At 43.7% G+C, this 21035-nt stretch overlaps 3 protein-coding genes across 3 annotated transcripts; 2 read left to right on the forward strand and 1 right to left on the reverse strand.

The window, feature by feature from the left end:
• The first annotated feature begins 237 nt into the window (after nt 1-237).
• LOC134197297 (eukaryotic translation initiation factor 4E type 3-B-like) lies at nt 238-3061 on the forward strand. The gene is made up of 8 exons (XM_062666588.1): nt 238-438; nt 507-579; nt 807-901; nt 983-1043; nt 1099-1165; nt 1346-1440; nt 1617-1674; nt 2818-3061. The coding sequence occupies exons 1-8, from the start codon at nt 272-274 to the stop codon at nt 2898-2900; spliced, it is 699 nt and encodes a 232-aa protein (XP_062522572.1). The 5' UTR covers nt 238-271; the 3' UTR covers nt 2901-3061.
• Nucleotides 3062-4889: 1828 nt separating this feature from the next.
• Nucleotides 4890-17294, reverse strand: LOC134197681 (uncharacterized). The gene is made up of 15 exons (XM_062667026.1): nt 16311-17294; nt 15069-16245; nt 13205-14754; nt 12447-13143; nt 12270-12386; nt 11898-12202; nt 11600-11716; nt 11381-11534; nt 11134-11320; nt 8312-9362; nt 7695-8247; nt 6732-7548; nt 6000-6598; nt 5413-5940; nt 4890-5355 (listed from the first exon to the last, which is right to left on the reverse strand). Exons 1-15 carry the CDS (start codon nt 17292-17294, stop codon nt 5078-5080), a joined length of 9114 nt encoding a protein of 3037 aa, XP_062523010.1. The 3' UTR covers nt 4890-5077.
• LOC134197101 (uncharacterized) lies at nt 9853-11023 on the forward strand. Its single transcript, XM_062666350.1, has one exon. It carries the CDS (start codon nt 9864-9866, stop codon nt 10986-10988), a length of 1125 nt encoding a protein of 374 aa, XP_062522334.1. The 5' UTR covers nt 9853-9863; the 3' UTR covers nt 10989-11023.
• Nucleotides 17295-21035: the final 3741 nt, after the last annotated feature.

Raw genomic sequence — 21035 nt, forward strand, 5'->3', positions numbered from 1 at the left:
GGCACGCGGAGGGTTTACACTGTACTGCTTCTTTATTGTATTCTGTTTATTCAGTATTATCATTTTGTTTGTTCGCTTGTTCACTCATCTAGTCAAATTTATTCGCCTAATCTCATCATTCATTGACATTGCATGATAATTACACATCGATGATCACGCACAGCAATTCTAATACAATATTGTGACATTCTAAAGAAAAACGAGGAACGCAAACACACCAGCAAGCCAGTGCGTGCGCGCGTTAGCCCACAGTTGTTACCCGTATCAGAGCATGGCAATCCCAGTCCCAGTGTCTCGTTCTCTGCCATCCGACCTCACACAGTCTTCTCCCGTTCTCTCCTCGTCGCCAAACCTGTCAGGCACGGCGATCACCGAAGTCGAAGTCTTGGACAAGGACGGTGTGCCGCTCAACACTCCATGGACATTCTGGCACGACAAGTTAGCACCGAGATGATTGCCTAAGACGTCTAGTCACATGTACGGTACGGTACGTTTTCGTCGTGTAGGTCGGTGGTCGGAGCGTCGGCTGCAGAATACGAAGCGAATTTGAAGAAATTGTATACGGTGCATACAGTTCAGGTGGGATTTCAATTTTTCAAGCAATGTTGTGTGGTTGTGCGCGTGCGTAGCCTCGGCGTCCCAGACCCGTGTAGCGCCGGTAGAGGAACAGGCGTGGGTGGGTGGGTGGGTGGGTGTGTAGGAATACGCGTGGCGCGTATTTGTGTGGGTTCATCATACTCTGTGGTTGTGTAATGTGATTTGTAAATTATACAGTAGCATATTAATCTGAATCCATGCGTGTGTAGAGCTTCTGGTGTGTCTATAATAACATACCTCCAGCTGATCGCCTTCCTGTAAGGACAAGCTATCACGTGATGCGAGGAGATCGGAGACCATTATGGTACATTTCAAGATACAAATTACAGAAGACATTTTATTGATATCAACATTTTATTGAAGTATGATTTATGTACATGTACAGGGAAGATAAAGAGAACGTGAACGGTGGCTACTGGAAAATGAAAATAAAGAAACACAATACTGTACGTTGATTACCAATTGGGTAAGGAGTGTGTGTATGAGGTTTTACGTCAACAGAAACAAACATGGATAGAACTGTTGCTAGCAATGATTGGCGAACAGCTGACTGATCACATTGAGAAAGGTGATTATAAACTTATTGTAATTAATTAATTAATTAATTATTGTTCAATAATTTATTAATCACATGTTTTGTATATTATTTATTTATTTGTGTTGATAGTAATGACTGTTGCCCACTTCCTTTCATCTGTGATATGCATGTATACACTCTGTGCTGTAATGACTGTGTGTTGTTGTGTAGGTGACGAGATATGTGGACTAAGTGTTAGCATTAGAGAGCGTGATGACATCGTACAGATTTGGAACGGTAATGCAATGGTGGCAGAAAATGCACAGGTGCAGTGAACAAACATCGTAATTTATTATTTTCTCGTTTCTATAAGTTTTAGTTTTGGCAAACTGATGCAATAAAAAATCAGAAGGAAATTGCGTTTGCATGATGTTGTATTGCATGTAATGATATGTGTATGTAGAGAGTCGTTAATTAATTTGTTTTCGTGATGTGTATGTAGGTTATGGATAAAGTGAGAGAGCTCCTTCCTGATGTAATCGAGCACGATTTTTATAAAGGTAACGCATGTTGTAATGTGTGTTGATTATTTGGTTGTTGCTTGTTCAATTGGTGGGTTACACCGGATTTCATGTTTGATGGGTAGAACTGTGTATATGATTATATGCTTGGTGGTGCCCATAACAGATTTTGGATGTAGTACAGTAACTCAGATATGTGTGTACATAGCTGTGTGTGTGTGTGTGTGTGTGTGTGTGTGTGTGTGTGTGTGTGTGTGTGTGTGTGTGTGTGTGTGTGTGTGTGTGTGTGTGTGTGTCTGTCTGTCTGTCTGTCAAGAATCATTTATTTCTTACAATCACACTATCATACATCACAGCAGAAACTACTCGACTAAAGCTAAATGCTTTATAGTGTTCATAGGTAAGTGTATACATATTTTCTGAGGCAAAAGAGACAACTAAAAGTACACTAATGATAAAAGAATTGAGTGCTGAGTGACTCGGGAATCTGACACCCACCACACAACACATTCAATTTCTGTCTGTCTGTCTGTCTGTCTGTCTGTCTGTCTGTCTGTCTGTCTGTGTCTATCTATCTGTCTGTCTATCTGTCTGTCTGTGTCTGTCTGTCTGTATGTCTGTATGTCTGTCACTTTAAAATTACCACATCTCAACATTTGGGCATCACTGCCAAACAAAAGCATCAACAAACTGTTGAAAAGGAGACAAACCGACTTTCCTATGTTAAAGCTGTCGACATGGTCTACAAACTGTACAAATCGTACGCATCCTATTGACTATGCCAATTTGCACCATGATGTCGTAGTGGCGTCGCTCACAGCAATTAGATGCCAGTGCATGTAGGTTATGTGCTTTAGAGAGCTCTCAGCTAACAAGGAAACTTAGTATTGCAGCAATAGTACTGGCAGATAGCGCAACAGCAGGGGCAGCAACAGGCCACACAGTAGCAGCATTTAGGGTCGAGAGACAAAAATTTAGCCACATTTGCTGTATGCCTACAATGGCTTAGCATTGATATTGAAACATAAAGCAGCAGAGAGATTTCTCTTTGATGACGACTGAGTTTTGGTGTGAGTATATACCACCAACAGTTTCACACATCGAATGTATGTTTAATAAATTTAGTGTCTGTGGTTATCGCATCTATACACTTGATATACACCTCTGTTGTGTTTATGTTAGCACATCAGAGTCATCGGGCGTTTGAAGCTGATCTGGCGATTCGACAGAACAGTGACTCTGGATTGGCTAATTCGGACGCATGAATGCAACTTAGACTACAGTCAATCTTTGTACAGATTTGTATCTTGATTTGCACGTTGCATTTGTACAGTATTTGATAGGCTTGTGGTAGGTCGAGTATTGTTTGTGTTTGTTTCTCATGTCGATCTCGCATTTGAAAATGATAAAATGGATGGTTGTTTTACATCTGTTACGACTGTGCACGCGTTTAGATTTTTTCTGCGCACGCGCAATTGTTTTGTTTTGGAGTGACTTTGAAGAGTAGGCAGAGTACTGGGTGTACACGGAAGTTTTGAGTTTTGTTGCAGATATCGTACGTACAGTAGCCCATCCCTTCTGGCAAATACATTGTAATACAGTACTTTATCTTAATAAAAACACACTTTGTGAGTCTACGGCTGTGTCTCCACTTGTTGCCCTTTAAACATGTTTAACATTAAACATGTTTAAACTCTAAACATGTTTAGTAGACAGCGTCTCCACTTGTCCATTTATTCCGGGCTAGCAAAAGAATTATCCGGGACTTTGTTGTACCGCGCGAATTCGTTTCTTGTGCACCAGACAGTCGGAGATCGTCTTCTTGTCGTCTGAAGAACAATCACAGACACAAGTCTCTGTCTTCGCCAAAATGGCTCTCTCCTGACACTCTGCATCAGTCTAAGCACTCTCTGACATTGCCTAGTTTTGTCTTCTTCCACTAATCTCCAAAGAAAGAGAAAGAACAGCGTGAAAGAACTAACATCCACCGTTTTGGAACGAGCGTTTATATCACGTGACTGTTAAACCTAAACCACTTTCGTTAAACTACCTCTGAAACATGTTTAGCAAAAGCTGTTTAGGTTTAGAGTTAAACAGGTTTAACGCCAGTGGAGGCGCATTATTCTTAAACATGTTTAGACTTAGACAGGTTGTAAACATGTTTAAGCCCTAGTGGAGACGCGCCCTAAGTCTCTTGTATTTTAAAGAGTTTTTGATTTGTTAGTTGAATTCAAGTAGTCTGGACAGCGCGCAGTTAGACAATAGCATGAAAATCCGAAGCTAGGCTTTGTACACGTGACAGAACGAATGGTCTCAATCTCGTGACTAGAGCTTTCTCGGATGCAAAGATTAAACATCCGGGAATGACGAAAGCGCGGCGAGTCTAGTCGCGGGCGAGACATGTTGCAAGCAACAAATTGTTGCAAATGTTTGCTGACTGGAGGTGGAAAGGAGATGGAGGAGATGGACAAGGCGGGTTCGTCTAATGCAGAAAGATTTTGACTTCGACCCAAATTGACTCACGTAACATGAATTTGTTTCACAATGCATGCGTAGAGATGCTGTCTGTGTAGAGAACAATACAGGTGTATTGCTCAACTGTATTTTTCACATATTCATTGGTGAGTGATCTAAATATTAGGAATTAATTAATTAATAAGTAAAGATTTTGATTACATAAATTATAATAATAAGGGCTGTGTTATTCTACTTTAGTAGGAGTATTTTCAAGCTAAATGACTTTTCAGGTGAGAGGTTCTGGTTTTACTTTTCGTTGTGAATTGCCTCTGTGATATTGGTATGATATACACTCAAGCCTCCCTAATCTGGACGGTATGAGACCAGCTGCTGTCCGGATTCTACTGTTGAAATGCCCGGAAGATATGATAGCGAACGCGCGTTATATCCTTGGAATCCCGACTATTTTAGTTTAATGGAAGGTTTGGTGCACATCATACCATTTCTGCATACAGTATGTGCTTCCTACAGTACACACTTGTACTACGCTGTAATGTACTGTACATACACGTTTACTTGGTACTACAGTTACATACGTTACGTATACGCGTTCTCCTACCCACTAGCACGGATAGTCAACAGCTTGAGTGTATATACGGGGAGTTTCTTGCCAAAGTGCTTACCCTCGGAGTCCCAAGACCTGATATGCGCTGGGAAAAGTGTCCTGTCTAGAGAGGTGTCTGGATCTCGGAGGTCTGGACTAGGGAGGTTCGAGTGTACTGACACACTAATATCACTGGTGTATCATCAGATTGTTGTTATATGAGCAAACAATAACACTCGTTGGCATGAGTACGAGTCTCTCTAGCAGCTACTACAGCTTTCAGTCTTGTCAGCTACATGCATTTTACCTACGGGTAAGTAAGGGGTTAGATACGCATTCTACGTAAAATCATTAAAGCAAGAAACTCAATCCAGCATTTGTTCATGGCTGTGCACGAATGGTGCTGGTGACTGTTGTGTGTAGACCAGCTGCATTGATGGCTGTCAATGTGACGTGGTAGTCGACAAAGCGGCTCACCCTGTTGTCACCGATCACATGTTGTGTGCCAACTGTCTCAAACCACTGGAGGACATCTGCTGTTCCAGCATGAGATCCTACGGTCAACTCATAGATTAGTAATGAGTCATCCGACCTGAATACATTTGCCCAATCCAACGAGAGTTGTCCACCAGCAGTCCATGTTCCCACCACAGAAACACCTTTCAACAATATTACATTGGCCTTAAACAACATTTATTGTTTTGAGGATGACTCACCTGTCGTAGTCGGATATCGACTAGCAGCTGTGAAGTTGAGTGCAGCGGTGTGGCTTGTCAATCCGCCATAGTTAACCGCTCGTACTTCTAGTGTGTACTGCCGACCACTCTCCAGGGCTATCCCTGATAGAGTAGCTCTTGTGTGGTGACCAACACTAAACCAGTCGATCTCCGACACACCACCACTTTGCATCTTCACTTGATAATGTGATACTCCGGTCTCATCTTGGAATCCTTCCCAGTGCAACGATACACTGTTGTTGTGCGACTGGTAGTTCCCTCTGTGTTCATACGGAGAATCTACGTTAACATCTAGTGCAACCAACGCAGACCTAGTGTCTGGTGACTCTCCAATGTAGGGTATCCCATTTGATGTACGCAGGGCGCTCAAACCGACTTTATTGTAACAGCGCACAGTCACAAAACATGTTTGGCCGTCCACCAAGCGTTGAAGTTCCTCTGACTTTCCAAAGGTCGATTCGATTGCTGTCTTGAAAGGTTGCAATTCGGTTGACATGGGAGACAGACCTGAAGAACAGAGTACAGCCAACATACAATTATATACAGAAATACAATTTTATTATTACCTATTCCCCACTGGCAGTAATCGATACCACTCTCTGCATCTTTGGTACCGTTCCACGAAGCAGTGACTATTCTACTCGCCAGATACTCTACATTTATATCAAACTGGCTCGTGTTGCTCTCTATCACAATTTCTGATATTTCGGGTGGTGTCAAGTCAACGAGGAGAGGCTCTGCATGTAAGGTGCTGGATAGACCCGCGTTATTGATGGCAACAATTGTGATGAAAACATTCATGTCGTGACCAAGAGGTGATACATCTCGATTGACCGCGTGCTCGGCTAATCCAACTGATCGGAATGTCTGCAGTTGCTGTCCACCCTTAACTGTTCCAATTGCCCACAAATACTCTTTGATACCGCTTTCTGCATCGACTGCTCTCCATGCCGCTTCGACGAGATCATATGGACCCAGCACGTCTCTATTCAGTGTAACAGACGTTGGAACTGCTTTGGTATCCGACCGGCCTCCGTGGTGCGTATAGTTCACGCACATGCGCAATACAACCGACTCGATGGCTATTACGTCAGCCACTGAACTGACCGACGACAAAGTGATGACGCTTTCTTGAGTGGCATCCGGGACAATTTGAAGTGTATAACTGAAAAACACAATAAAACAGTATTGTACTATATAATACTGAATAATAGACGCACTACATGTAGTATATATATATATATATATATATATATATATATATATATATATATATATATATATATATATATATATACCTTTTTGCCGGTTGGTCAATTGATGCAAGAGTGACAACTTTGTGTATTCCAGGAGCGGTGACCGCCATGTGCTGCGTGTGTGTGTGTCCCACTGCACGAGCTCGAATGTCCAACTGATAAACGACGTCTTTACTAAATGTTATGTTTCGAGAAATACTTCCGGATACAAATACTCGTTGTCCCGTACCTGACATGTTGATACTAATTTTACCATCAACATTCCATCCACTAACAATCTCATCCATTGACGTCACATTTTCCATCGTTTCGTCTATCAATAAATTCCCGCCGAACTGCTGACATGTTATAAAGACAGGAGGCGACGAATCAACCGTAACTCCGTCCGAAACGGCGACCTTCGACTGCAATCCTGCCGCATCTGCTGCCCAAACGTTTGCACGGTATCGTACACCACTGCGCAACGACAGACCGTGTACCAACACAAATAGTCTGAGACCGACGTTTCCTGGCCCATCGATGTTCCAATCGGATGGATGAGGTTGTTCGATAGTGATAGTGTAGTTGTAGTATTCAATATACGAATGGCGATCGAAGAATCCGTGCCATTGTGCTGCTAGGACACTCGTATTGCTCTGGTACTGAAGATCGTGCCGCTGGTCACCGTCCAGTACGGCTCCCGTTAACGGAATCTCTCGATCTATTACGATACCGTCTGTAGTAGCTGTAGTGTGCATGCCAATGCGATTAAACGCCGAAACGGTGGCGTAATAAGGCACGCCTTCAGCGAGTTTCAGTCCTGATCGACTTGCCATGTAGACATCGGAGGTAACTGACGTAAACGATACAATGTCATCACCTATGAGGGAAACGTCGACATTTAATGCAGTTTTAATTTATATATTACACACACACATACACAAACACACACACACACACACACACACACACACACACACACACACACACACACACACACACACACACACACTGCATGCGTCTTGCCTTCAGGGGTGGTTCCGATTCCGTATACGAAACGATCTATTCCCGATTGAGGATCACCAAAAGAACCTTGCCACGAGAACGCCAGCGTAACTACGTCGTGAGTTATGAAATTCGGATGTGACGGAGAGAGTTGGCTTTTGCCTGAAAAGTGCGGTGAAGCAAACATGGTAGGAGGTGAAGTATCCAAGACGACACCAGGAGAGCGGAATACGGCGTATGTCGATCCGTTGTACCATACTCTGACGTAAATGGTGTATGTGGTTTTTGCCACCAGACGTTTACCGGTTGGCAATGTGATGACGGTCCTCGTCATTGAACCCATTTCTTTCCACACCATGTCTCGTTTGACGTCGTATAGTCCATCTCCTGGTGCCAGCATTGTCCCTGCTGTGACTTCGAAACGGTTAGGTGACCAGGAAGGTTTTGTAGACGCAACAGTCCAGGATCCTTGTAAGGAGCTAGTAGACGTTGTACTCGTTGGGCGATTTTTAGGAGGAGAATAAGAATCAGAGACAGACAGTCTGGAGTCTGCTGGAACATCAGATACGGGTACCTGCAAATACAAGGAAATTCTTTAAATTTTCGAGTTAAACTAGAGAAAATTTTTGATGCGTAACCTCCGTGCAGACTTGGCCATAAAGACGTCTGTCACACAGGTTACTTGATGCTGCGCAGGCGCAGTGTCCCAGACAACTGGTTACCTCACATGAATGCTTTTCTATTGTGAGTATACCGGACGTGGGACTGCTGGATCCCGATATGACACTGACCTGAACCTGATTACTTCTAAGACCGACACCGTTGACGGCCCACAGGGACACGTAGAGTCTAACACCGGCAATCATCTGACTGCTTATACTTATGGTTATTGCTTGCTCGGAGTCTGTCTGACCGCTATGATTGGCATAGATGTATGAAGGCGTGTACTGATTGCCACTGTATGTCGTTCCTATAGAGACAATGTACTGCACGATGCCCGAATGAGCATCCGCGAATGCATTCCATTTTACAACAATGTCGGTCATCGATCCTCGAATGTTCCACATCATGTGATCCTTAATGATTCCGGGCAGAGGCGGACTGGTATCAATTAAGAGAGCTTGAAGAGACGTTTTGCTAGAACACAGGTTTGCAGCATTGCAGGCCGTTACTGATACATAATATTGCTCTCCGTCGTGGAGAGAGACATTCGGTTGTGAGACGCTTGTTTGTGTCTCACTGCCGAGCACGAGAGGATCGGCTGCGGGTGAAACGCTGTCTCTTGTTGTTATGGTGACGGTTTGACGCACAATGGGACTGTTGGGGTCCACAAACTTCCATCCCATTTGAATGATGGATGACGTAAATTGAGTATTGGGCTGGATGGAACGAGTAGTTGTGTTGAAGTAAGGTATGGTGTGGACGGTTGGGGGAGTGAAGTCTATTAAGTATCCATCAGATGACGTGACACTCCACAGTCCGGCTTTGTTGTATGCCTTGACGGATGTGTAGATTCTTTTCGTTAGGGGTAAACTGTTGAGTCCCGTATGTAGTGCTGTTTGTTCTGTAAACGTGTCGGTCCACTGTAGGAGATCGTCTTTATATGGTGATGTCCCAACACACCATTCATATCGAGCAATAGACGAATGAACGTCGTGAAAGGCAAACCATCGAGCTCCAACTGCATCACTACAAAGAGAATATGTCGTCATATTTAAATGTGTGTGTGTGTGTGTGTGTGTGTGTGTGTGTGTGTGTGTGTGTGTGTGTGTGTGTGTGTGTGTGTGTGTGTGTGTATGTGTGTTTGTGTGTGTGTGTGAGTACATAGTTTTGAGTGTACCCGCAGTGGTGGGTACATGTGTGTATGTATGTATGTTTGTATGTATGTATGTATGTATACATACATACAGTCAAATCCAAGAAAAATGTAGGGAACAACACATGGATCTATTTATCGTTTTCATTGATTTAGTCAAGGCATTCGACTCAGTCGATCGTACGGGCTTGTGGAAGATCCTAGCCAAACTGGGTTGTCCAACTAAAATTGTAAATCTCATTGCGGCTTTTCATGATGGCATGGAAGCTAGAGTCATAGACAATGGTTCTATCTCGTCCAGTTTCCCAGTCAGCAATGGTGCCAAGCACGGATGTGTCCTTGCCCCAACACTGTTCAGCATATTGTTCTCGTGTATGTTGAATGATGCATTGAAAGATCTCCGACCTGGCATCCAAGTCCAGTTTAGATCGAGTGGTGGTATTTTCAATCTTCGACGACTGAAAGCCAAAACAATGGTTTCTGACGTGATAGTTCGGGACCTATTGTTTGCCGATGACTGTGCAGTCTGTGCTCATACGTTTGATGACATCCAATGTATCATGAAGTGCTTCAATAGATCTGCAGAGCGTTTTGGTCTTTCAATCAGTTTGAAAAAGACCCATGCGCTTTTCCAACCTAAGCCTGGAGGCAGTCCAGTTCCTCCACCAATCATGGTGGGTGATCACCCCCTTACGTATGTCCAAAATTTCATCTATCTCGGTAGCTCTTTGTCAGTTGACACCACACTTGCCACGGAAGTGTCCTGCAGAATTTCAAAAGCTAGCTCAGCTTTTGGCAAGCTTTCCAGGAAGCTGTGGAATAGACATGATATTAAGCTGACGACCAAAATATCTGTATACAAAGCAGCCATCTTACCAACTTTATTATATGGCCGTGAATCATGGACACTGCTCCGTCGAAATTTTGCTGTGCTTAGCAGCTTTCACATGAGATGTCTTCGTCGGATCTGCGGTATTAAGTGGGAGGATATGGTTCCAGACACAGAGGTACTTTCTGTAAGCAATATGTGTGGTCTGGAGTACTACCTCCTTAAATGTCAATTTCGTTGGGCTGGTCACGTTGTCCGAATGTCCGATACAAGAACTCCCAAACAACTTTTTTATGGGCAATTGGGAGAAGGGGCGCGACACCAGGGAGGTCCAAAGCTGAGATTTAAAGACTCTCTAAAGGCTAACTTGAAGAAATGCTCCATCAACCCTTCCAGTTTTGAGACCCTTGCAAAAGATAGGGCACTGTGGAGGAACCGTTGTCATAAATGCATTCAAAGTTTTGAGGAAAGTCGTCTGAAAGCTGCTAGAGCTAAGAGACAGTGTCGCAAAGACCAGCAGCGACTCCACCTTCAACAAGTTCAACAGCAACAACATCTGCAACAACTACAATCATCACATGTCAGTCCTTCTTTTCGTTGTCTGACATGTGACTTAGTGTGTCGCTCAAAAGCAGGACTCATGTCTCACATGCGACACAAGAAACATTAAAGAGTCATCACTGAAATCAGTGGACATACCATCATGTATGTATGTATGTATGTATGTATGTATGTATGTATGTATGTATATATATATATATATATATATATATATATATATATATATATATATATATATATATATATATAAGTACCGTTGACTCTGATATTGTATGTCCTCCTCTCCCAGCCCATCATGTATTATACCAACAACAGGAGGACTGTTGTCAGCAACAATTCCATCAGATGTGACAGTTGTACACAACTCTGCATGATTGCATGCTATGACTGAGCAGTAGTAAGAACGACCAGGCTCCAAAGCAACATGTTGGGTCGTGTAATCTATCACGACAACGACAAGCACGTTAAATCAGCTATGATCTCGATAAAGCACCAACTCACTCGAAAGCAGTCCAACGTTATGAAACGAAAGTATGTCTTGTGCCCCTATAGTAGATCCAAATGCAACAGAATAGTGCAGTAGAGATGAATGTGGATCACTGAAGTGTCGCCACTGACACGCCAACCTATCCAGCCGCGTTTGATAATCCCAGTCCTAAAACAACAAGATAGTAATGTGTATGTTTTGCCATTTTTCGTGATACATAGAAAGTGATCGACCTCGACCTCGTTAGTGCCCAGTTCGCTGTCCCACACAAATCCAGCTACGGGAGGAGAATCATCAAACACAAAACCGTTGGAAGTTATTGTAGTTTGAAGACCAGCGTTGTTGATTGCCTAACAGCAAATTTGTCGTCATATATACAATGTACGTGTGTGTGTGTGTGTGTGTGTGTGTGTGTGTGTGTGTGTGTGTGTGTGTGTGTGTGTGTGTGTGTGTGTGTGTGTGTGTGTGTGTGTGTGTGTGTGTGTGTGTGCATTGAGTGTCTTGACATTTGGAACGCTTTGTGCTTGTTACCTTAACAGTAATGTAATACACGTGACCAGCATAAAGTGTCTTCAAACTATTCATTTGAAAGTCGTCTTGTGCGGTGTCAGAGCACGTGATTGCGTCATCGTGTCCGCGACCAGAACCGATACACCACTGATAACTGGCTATACCAGATTCTGTGTCTTCGAATCCTTCCCAGTGTCCCTTCAATCGGCCGGTCACATAACCCGTATGACCACCAGATATCACTATATTGCCTCCGACCGGTGGCGTCGTGTCGACCGTCAATGCGTTGGAAAACGCCATCACTTCACGACGAACGTGATCTACAGCTATTAATTTGAAAAAGCAGCAAATAATGCAAATTTGTATTTTTTTCTGTTGTGTGTGCAGCGATACCTTTAACAGTGGCATAGTATGTGATTCCATTTGTTAGAGTGAGACCGGTGAAGAGCCAATGCGTGTTCGATCCAACAGAAACATAAGCTGCTACGTCAACCTGTCGCGGAGAGGTACCTGCAATGATGTAAGAAACGGTCAACGTTACAGTCTTTTTGTAAGAATGCGTGAAACAACCTAAAGCAACAAGATATTCTTTGATTCCCGAGTGCAGATCGGCCATTTCTTCCACGTCGGCAAATCCTCTCCATCGTACCATCAACGCGTCGGTAAACGTCTGATAGGCACTGCCGTGAGTTCCCAGACCGATAAACACGTCTCCGCGCACTGGCGGTGTTCTGTCCGCGGTGACGCCGTCGCTACACACAACAGATCCGACGAGTTGAGATTCGATTCCGTGTGCGGCATTCATCTCTAGTATCTTGATGCAGGAATAGTATGTGATACCGTGCTCGAGTGACACGTGGTCGACAACGAGATACGGATTTGTAGTCACACCACATGCCACGTTAACGATGCTGCTGCTGTTGCAAGGATGCCACACAGGAGAGTCTTTGCTAATTGTCCACTCTGATCGTGCATGTTTGAGCCAAGGCCAAGCGGCTGCCAGCGTGTGATGGGAATCTGTAAAGTCGATTTCGTCTGCGTCGCTGACTTTGAGCTCTAGTACTCTTCCAGTGATTGGATCTAGTTTATCGTCTAACTTGGAAGGAGGGACGTCGTATACCGTGGGAAGTAGTTGGTGCTGTGGATGAGCAGAGGGCATCACTAGTTGAGCTGTAGCATCACTATGACGTCCAACTTGATTGTAACCTCTTACAACCACCAAGAGTGTTCGTCTTCTGCTAGTTTTCAGGTAGAGTGTTTCTCTAATCTGCAATAGGCAAAGTCAGTAACAGATAACTAATAGGTAAACGCGTCTATTCTCTTCTCACCTCCACTTTTGATGTACTCGTCAGTGATCTCCAAGGTATGAGCGGTGCCGAGCTTCCGGGCAATCTTAATGTCCATGCGTAAACGTCTGTTACGATTCTCTTACCAGTCGACAAGAATGTCTCAAACGGATTCCAGCTAATCGTAACGTCGACTGCCGTCTCATTGGCTATCGTAAAAGGTGAGTCTCCATTGACTGCACGTTTGCTAATTTTATGAGAAGCGATTGTGGCAGTCAGTGGAGACGACAGCGGAGCTGTGGGCATAACGTCGAATCCGTCAGAGAAAATGGGATGAAAACAAAGTGAAGGATTGCAGGCTTGCACACCGACAACGTAATGTTCGTTGTCTAGCAGATTCAGCCGTGTAGCAGAGAAAGAGGAAACGTTGCCGACGTTCGTGTAAGGCATGATGGTATCCAACACGCCACTTCTATTACCGAACAACGCCCACATGTAGTGAGTAATGAACGGCAGAAAACGTTTCTCTACAGACCAGTGAGAAGCAAACACATTGCTGCTCGCCTGAAAGTCGACGTCTTCTTTACACTCGGCCATGGTGGCGAATGTGATAACAACATCAGTGTCTGATGTCTGAAGAGAAATCAGTGTACGACGAGCAACTGCTCTAAAAGAAAAAGACATTTTATTGCTGGAGTCGACACCATTCTTTACTTTGGGGTTGTAAAACGTCAACAGTTCACTGGAGTTTGCAGCCGTTACCCTCATTTGTGTCGAAGTTTGTGTTGAGGTTTGTGACATAGTTGCTGATATGGTAAGAGAATACCATTGCCCTGCTAGAACCTCAACCCTTCTCGATAAACGACACGCAGAACTAAGCGACAAATAATTGCGTGTCTTCGAAGCACACGATTTAGGTGACGGAGACCACGCATCAAAATGAGACAGATCGTAAAATGAAGATGGTTTCGAACATCCGGGACCGTCGTGTACCGCGCCATTGACGGTACCGCTAACTGGAGTGACGCCATCAGACGACGCGGTCACCGAACCAAAACTGTTAGTTGCTTTGATAGTACAGAAATACGCCGTCAGCGGCTGCAGTTGAACACCAGATATCTCGTATGTTTGACTGTGGAGATTAGAATTAATGTTGTGGAAGCGCACTGTGTCATCGCTGTTTGGTGATGTTCCAACTCCGATTTGCAGTGTGACTAAACTGTACGGATGAGTAAATCCTCTCCAACGACATCGCAACCGCGACAGACTCGTTTGGTAGTCAATGTCTGCTTCATTGGCCGACAGCTGGTCGGTGGGAACGGTTCCGGTTTGTTGGTCATCATTAGGGTTCTGGTCAAACACACTTCCTACTGTTGGTGGAGAAGCGATGTGATTGTAAGCATCCGATGTAGCGGTGGTGGATAGTCCTGCAATGTTTGTGGCTTGTACTGTGAAATATATAGATACGTCACCGCGTGTTTTCACTTGCAACATGGAAGATGGCACGGCGACACATATATCATCAATTTGGCAAGAGTTGAAGCGGTTGGTAGAGGTCAGAGGAACCAGATCGTTTTTGTACGGCTTTGTGCCTACAACCAGACCACAATGTACAGTATAAGTGTTGATTCAGTGCGTGCGTGCGTGTGCGCGTGTGTACGTATGTGTGTGAGTTTGCAAAAGGCAGCATGTTGCATGTAATCAATTAACACACACACACACACACACACACACACACACACACACACACACACACACACACACACACACACACACACACACACACACACACACAGACAATCACATCAGATATTTTAAATGCTTCAGTTTGCTTGTGTGCGCCTTATAAGCATATGCAGTTAAGTTGCGTTGGCAATAAAACGCATTTTTACTTTGTTGTTTATACCTGCTGCGACTTTGTATTGTAATGAAGCGTCTTCTGCGTCTGTAAATGTATTTGCTTTCCAACTGACCGAAACTGCTTCACTTTTAACGTCGTGATAAACGTTTACATTTTCCGTCAGACGAGGAGCTGTGATGTCGACTATGATTGGGCCGACTGCTTTCCTGATCTTTAGTCCGGCTTTGTCTGTGGCTCGGATAATAAGAAAGTATTCCATACCTTCCGTCAGACTTGCTATTTTCTGACTGTAATGTGAGATTCCTGTTGTGGAATGGAAAGGCAAGACAGACGGAGGATCTTCAGATTGCGTCCTGCCTATTCCTACTTCGTAATCGTGGATGCCGCTCTCCTTGTCCGATCCTATCCAAGAGACGGACAAGACACGGTTAACATGTGTATATAGGTAGGGTGATGATGGACCGTAGGGGCATTGTGCTTGCTGTGGTGATACCGAGGACACGTTAACAGAAACGAGTGGATAGATGTCGACGTCGCTCACCAGAAGTGCATTCTGGGCACAAACGCTTTCGACACCTTGCAGCAGCTGACGTCGACGGTATTCGTCCAGCAACCAAATTGTTTTGCTCGTCTTCTGTTTGATGAGACCAGGAGCGCTACGAAGATGATCGACTGAAATCTGTTGTATCGTTGGTGGTGTGTCGTCCACCATCACTCCATCCGAGCATATAACGTCTGACGGTTCTAATGCATTGTTGTAGGCTACGACGGACACGTAATACGTGCCACTGGTGTTAACAGTAATCGGATCAATATACTGATTGCTTGTTCTGTAGATTTTCATCTTGCCTGAAGTGATCTGTTCTTTTGACAAGCAAGTGGTTTCAATAGCGTATTTGTAATGATGGATTCCACTGTCTGGATCACTGAACCCTTGCCAATGTGCACGAATGATGTTACTCTGCTGACTGTCGATATCCAACTGTCCTGATATTCCATCGATCACATGTCCTGCTAGTGGAGGACTGCCGTCTACAGTAATAGCAATTTGGTGTGATGAAGACAACCGAGCGTCGTTTGTGGCGTTGATGGTGAGATAGTAGGTACGAGCGTGTTGGCCAAGTCCACCAGAGAATTGTCCCGGATTTAATTCTAGATTGTATGAGAAATAACTGCAGACGAGTAGTGGAGTGCAAGTACAGTTGGACTGATCACATTCAGACTAAATAGAAAACACAGTAAATAATATAACGATGATTGCATAGAACTAAGAAATGAACGTCAAACCTGCGATTTAGCTCTGGTAAGTATGGGGTCTTGTCCCATTTGGCTGCCCCCTTGTGTCTCTCCCAGTTTCCAGAAAGCTTCTACGATTCCGCTATGAGGATCTTCTACACCGAAAGCCACTTTCATCGTGTGCAGCTCTGTAGAATTGAGGAACGTTAATCCCGTTTCACCATCGCGTGTCAACCAGACGTTAGATATATAGGGTATTGAGAAATCAACGTTAATCACGATGTTATCCATATTGCTGTTTCCCCAAATGTCGACCGCTTTTACCCACACGGTAATGTGATTTCCATCATCCGTGGTGGTGGAGATGGTGTAGGATTGCCATAAGTCTAGAGCGGTGGCTCGTGTCGGCACATCACGAAATGTGGAGTCTCCGGGTATTTGCGGATTGAGCCCGTATGAAATGGCATACTTGTAATTGACTATACCGGCATAGTTAATCGTGCCGCTTAAATCTAAAGTTCCTGTTGTTGGTTGATCGTACATTTTGTCAATATTTGCTCCGAAAGGAGAAATTCGATCGAGCAAAGGATCTTTCCGTATAAGTGAGTTGTAGAAGTGTCCAGTCCAGTTACAAAACAGTTGATCTTTGTTTACAGTCTTCCACAGCGTGTGACCTGTATTGACGGCATGTGGAAAAGACAACGGATAGTTGGAATCAGTCTTCACCATTGATGACTCGTCGTAGAGTACAAACCGTCTAGCAATTCTGTAGTTACCTGCCACGTCGTGTACGTAAAGAACAACAGAGATGAGCGACGAATTACTCAATTTCAATGTATAAGTTTTGTTCAGTGGATCAAATTGTTGTCGATCAAATGGCGCCGCTTTCTCAGATATAGAATTCTTTTTACTTTCCATCTCGTAAATCTCCAACGTGTATGCACTAATTCCTGATCCACCCACCGTATCATACCATCCGTCCCACGTGACCGTTACTGTACTTTGTTTTGTGACCGGCTGACCGACCGATAGCATACTGGAAGACGTGATACCGGCAGGACAGTTGATGTTGTTGTCGACGCTGCAATGAACGGGAGCAACACGGTCAAATATAAACGGAGCAGTGACTCGTGTTCTAGTTCCGGAGTAGTAATGTGTTATTGTCGGATGTGAAGACACATCCATGTTGGCAATGACGATATATCCACCGTTCTCAATGTCTATATTCACATTCAGTCTACACAATACAAGTTTAAGTTACTGCAGCGTGCAGAGAAACGTGAATAGACTATACTGTTCGTTGTGGCTGAATGTGTGTTGTGAGAGATCAAACGTGGCCGTGCAGTCCACCGGAGAGGACGGTGCGCTGCTCAACAGAGTGACGGTAGTACCGACGTGCTTGCACAGCAAACTGGATTGGGAAATCGTGCCTATAATGAATAGCAATCAATGAGATTGTAAATTACAGCATGACTGAGTGAGAATAACCTTTTTGATGAGAACTGAGTGTAGCCGTCGTTTTTGTGATTCCGAGACGGTAGTCGCGGATCCATGGAGGGTTTTTGTAGCTCCTGTAGTCAGTCTTCCAACGAGTAGTCGAAAATGTTCCTGTTCCTATTTTGGGGCCATTGAATTGTGCTTTCAGTGTTATGCTTGCTTTGTCCGGTACCACATTTGTGTAGACAGTCTTCCCAAGTGAATACGTGTAGTTGGCGAAATGGCTCTCTGCAGTCTTTACCAGACTAACGTCCAACACAAGCACATCGGAATTTTTGGTAACTAATAATAGAAAATAGTCGGTTAACTATTTGTCAGAATATAGAGTGTACATTCTATAATGTGTTACTGAACCTTGCAGACATTTGGGACTGCCTGAGAAGCCTGGCGCGCATGTGCACGTGTCAGCATTGTAGTTGCTGCCTGTACAATAGCCAGGCCAACACCAATTATCCAACCAAGAACAACGAGCTACAGAAAGAGAGCCACGCAGTGTTTCGTTCTAGGTGAGTGCCCCAGACTGAAACATGATAGACTTACAAACACAATTTTTCCTGTTGGGGGACATTTCGTATCCTATAAGAGTAGGACCGACATTTGATTTGCATTCCTGACACGTAACATCTGTCGTACTCGTACACTGCTCCACTATGCAGTTGGAAATACGCGGACATCCTGAGAAACCGTGGTATTTTAACAGAACAACTCAAGTATAGATGCTCTGTCTTACTGAGGCTGCAGTAGGAGGTTTCTCCATAGTATTCGTTGTCAGATCTGCATCTGCACGTGTTTGGGTAATAACATGTGCCGCCGTTTTGACAGTTTGGAGAACATATTGCTGTGTAATTCATATTATTATAAATGACAGTGATTGCCAATGACAGCAAGCCTGGAAACTTACGAGTTGAGCATGAGCCAGACAACCCATTTCTTTTCCATCCACTGCAACACTTTGTGCCTTGTGTTAACTGAGAGCGATATTCATGGTAGTAATAATACCTAGACCGCTATGTCATTATGATAAACCGAGTATTCGTTGTATGACCATGCGGTTACCTCGTTCTTGCACATCTGGACCACCCGAAAAAGCCACAACTAGAATAGTACGTTCGTGATCCTTGTTTTTGACTAACTGCTTGCTTGTAGTAATAGTATCTGGAACATCATCAGTTTAGCAAGAGGCTGTGCAAACCAACCAATGTTTTGGAAATTCTTTACAGCAGCTTACGTGCATTCATTTGAATCAGCCATCGACTGAGACAGAAAACTAGCTGCCAGAGCAGTTACGGATATGAAGATGAAACGACAGTTCATCGTTGAATTCAGTTGATCTGAAAGGCACATATATACATTCAGTGTCAGCAGGACGTACGTCATTCATTGACATAAAATATTTCCACACTTGTCGATTTAAAACATCTAATAAAGATTGTTTATGTGTAATAGTTTTCCATTGTTGCGTTATGGACGACAATTCTTAACTTACAAATGCGATTTCTATCTTCTATTCTGGGAGATCATTATCATGCGTGCATGAATGTTGTACAAGAACATTTTGTAGTTTATTTGTCATGGCTGCTGTTCTTCAAGAGAGAAGCAATCTACAATTTTCCACATGCAGTTGAAGCTAACTTGAGGAGGTTTTAGATTGCTTAGTTGGTTCTTAATAGCAACAGCGTAACTTTTTTTGCTTGGATGCTGCTGCTGCCCAAGATTGTTAGACAATCTACAACATTTGAAGGGCGATGGCGCCGCTTGACAAAATTGTGGCAACTGCGTGATCTGCTACGGCTAAAACACTCACATTCTTTGTCAATTGTCAGAAGACCGTAGACACTTAATAATATTGGGTCATAGCTCACTCAGCCCTTATTGAGCGACGTCACTGAAGAGACCGTACACAAATGTATGTATAAAGTATTGTATAGTCTAAGGTGATAATGTCATTCACGTAGTGGGTGTAGCCAAGCTTCGGTTTCCACATGCCGAGGTGTTTGGTAGCGTGTGAACTGCTGCGTGCACGCATAGGCCCATCTTGATATTTGTTTGGGAACACATTTCTACTTGAACGACATACCTCTGAGTCTGTGCATTCTGGCATGTTGCCTACATGACTTATGCTAGAAACGATAGAATGGCAAACCGGAAATTACGACAATCCTAGCCGAAATCCACAAATAAAGAAAATACGGACTAGTTATAACATTGTACATGTTAGGTCACCTATTTGTGCTATCTCTATGTAATGTCTGGTTGAACTGTTTTGTAAACATAACCTTTCAATTTGCAGCAGAAGACAGCACGTCGACAACTAGAAAGTAGAAAACGATGGCGCATAGCTAATATCGATTACGTGCAACTAGATCGCCAAACACGCAATTAATAACTACTGTTGTGTTACCCTGTAATTACTGAGTGTTTTGCTCAAAATAACAGACCAAGCATGCACTTTGCTGATCCCGAGGCCTTGCAGGGCCCAGTCGGTCCTATCTACATTGCATTACAAACTGCACTTACCTCTAGCGAGTTGGCCAACTCAATGATCGACCGTAGACGGCGACCGCAGCGAACTTCACTGCTAGATGTTGGTAAACAAATATTAATTAGGGCGTGGCTGTGTTACATTGTGACGAAAACGTATACTGCACTTTATTCGCGCCCTAGATTGCGCATGATGTTGCCGCATTGATCAGTCTAGATTGTTATGTCGCTATAATTATTTTACATGACATGATTTCCTTGTGGAGGCGACGTCTATAGATATATGTATATACGTTGGCTTGAGTTCAGACGATTACGCGCACGCGCAGACACGCTCGAGCACACTCTGTACTTATGTGTGGAGACAGACCACGAGTATTTACGCATTTGCTATCGAATTAAATTATTTCGAACGGTATGGTAAGATATCTTTACAAGTTTATGCAAATCTCTACTAGGTTTTTTATATTATGTCGAGCATGGTGCCCATGCCCATGTGTCTTTAGCTAACAGTGTTGCTATGCATTTTCACTCTTCTTCACATTTGGCTTTGGATAAGTGTCGCAAGGTATATTTATCTCAACTAACAGGCAGAAGGATTGGACTTAAAACTTTCTAGACGTCAGAATACCATACTGACTGGTGCATGGAAAGAGCCAGAGTGACAACAATGTTTTCATATCTATACTATTCTACTGAGTTTATAAACTCACCCAAATGTCTGCAACGTGACAGGCAAACAATGAATTCATCTAGGACTTTATAAGCGATCGTTTTTAATAGTTTAAGTTAATTCTA

This window comes from Corticium candelabrum, chromosome 22 (assembly GCF_963422355.1).
Source record: "Corticium candelabrum chromosome 22, ooCorCand1.1, whole genome shotgun sequence".
Lineage (NCBI taxonomy): Eukaryota > Metazoa > Porifera > Homoscleromorpha > Homosclerophorida > Plakinidae > Corticium > Corticium candelabrum.

Excerpts from the sequence above, each read along its gene's own strand:
- LOC134197297 (XM_062666588.1), top strand. The coding sequence starts at position 272 with ATGGCAATCCCAGTCCCAGTGTCTCGTTCTCTGCCATCCGACCTCACA. Across the intron at positions 439-506 it reads TGGACATTCTGGCACGACAA|GTCGGTGGTCGGAGCGTCGG; the intron begins GTTAGCACCGAG and ends TTCGTCGTGTAG. Across the intron at positions 1,441-1,616 it reads TGGTGGCAGAAAATGCACAG|GTTATGGATAAAGTGAGAGA; the intron begins GTGCAGTGAACA and ends ATGTGTATGTAG.
- LOC134197101 (XM_062666350.1), top strand. The coding sequence starts at position 9,864 with ATGTTGAATGATGCATTGAAAGATCTCCGACCTGGCATCCAAGTCCAG.
- LOC134197681 (XM_062667026.1), bottom strand. The coding sequence starts at position 17,294 with ATGCTATCGGTCGGTCAGCCGGTCACAAAACAAAGTACAGTAACGGTC. Across the intron at positions 13,144-13,204 it reads CGAGTACATCAAAAGTGGAG|ATTAGAGAAACACTCTACCT; the intron begins GTGAGAAGAGAA and ends TGCCTATTGCAG. Across the intron at positions 12,203-12,269 it reads ATACTATGCCACTGTTAAAG|CTGTAGATCACGTTCGTCGT; the intron begins GTATCGCTGCAC and ends TCAAATTAATAG.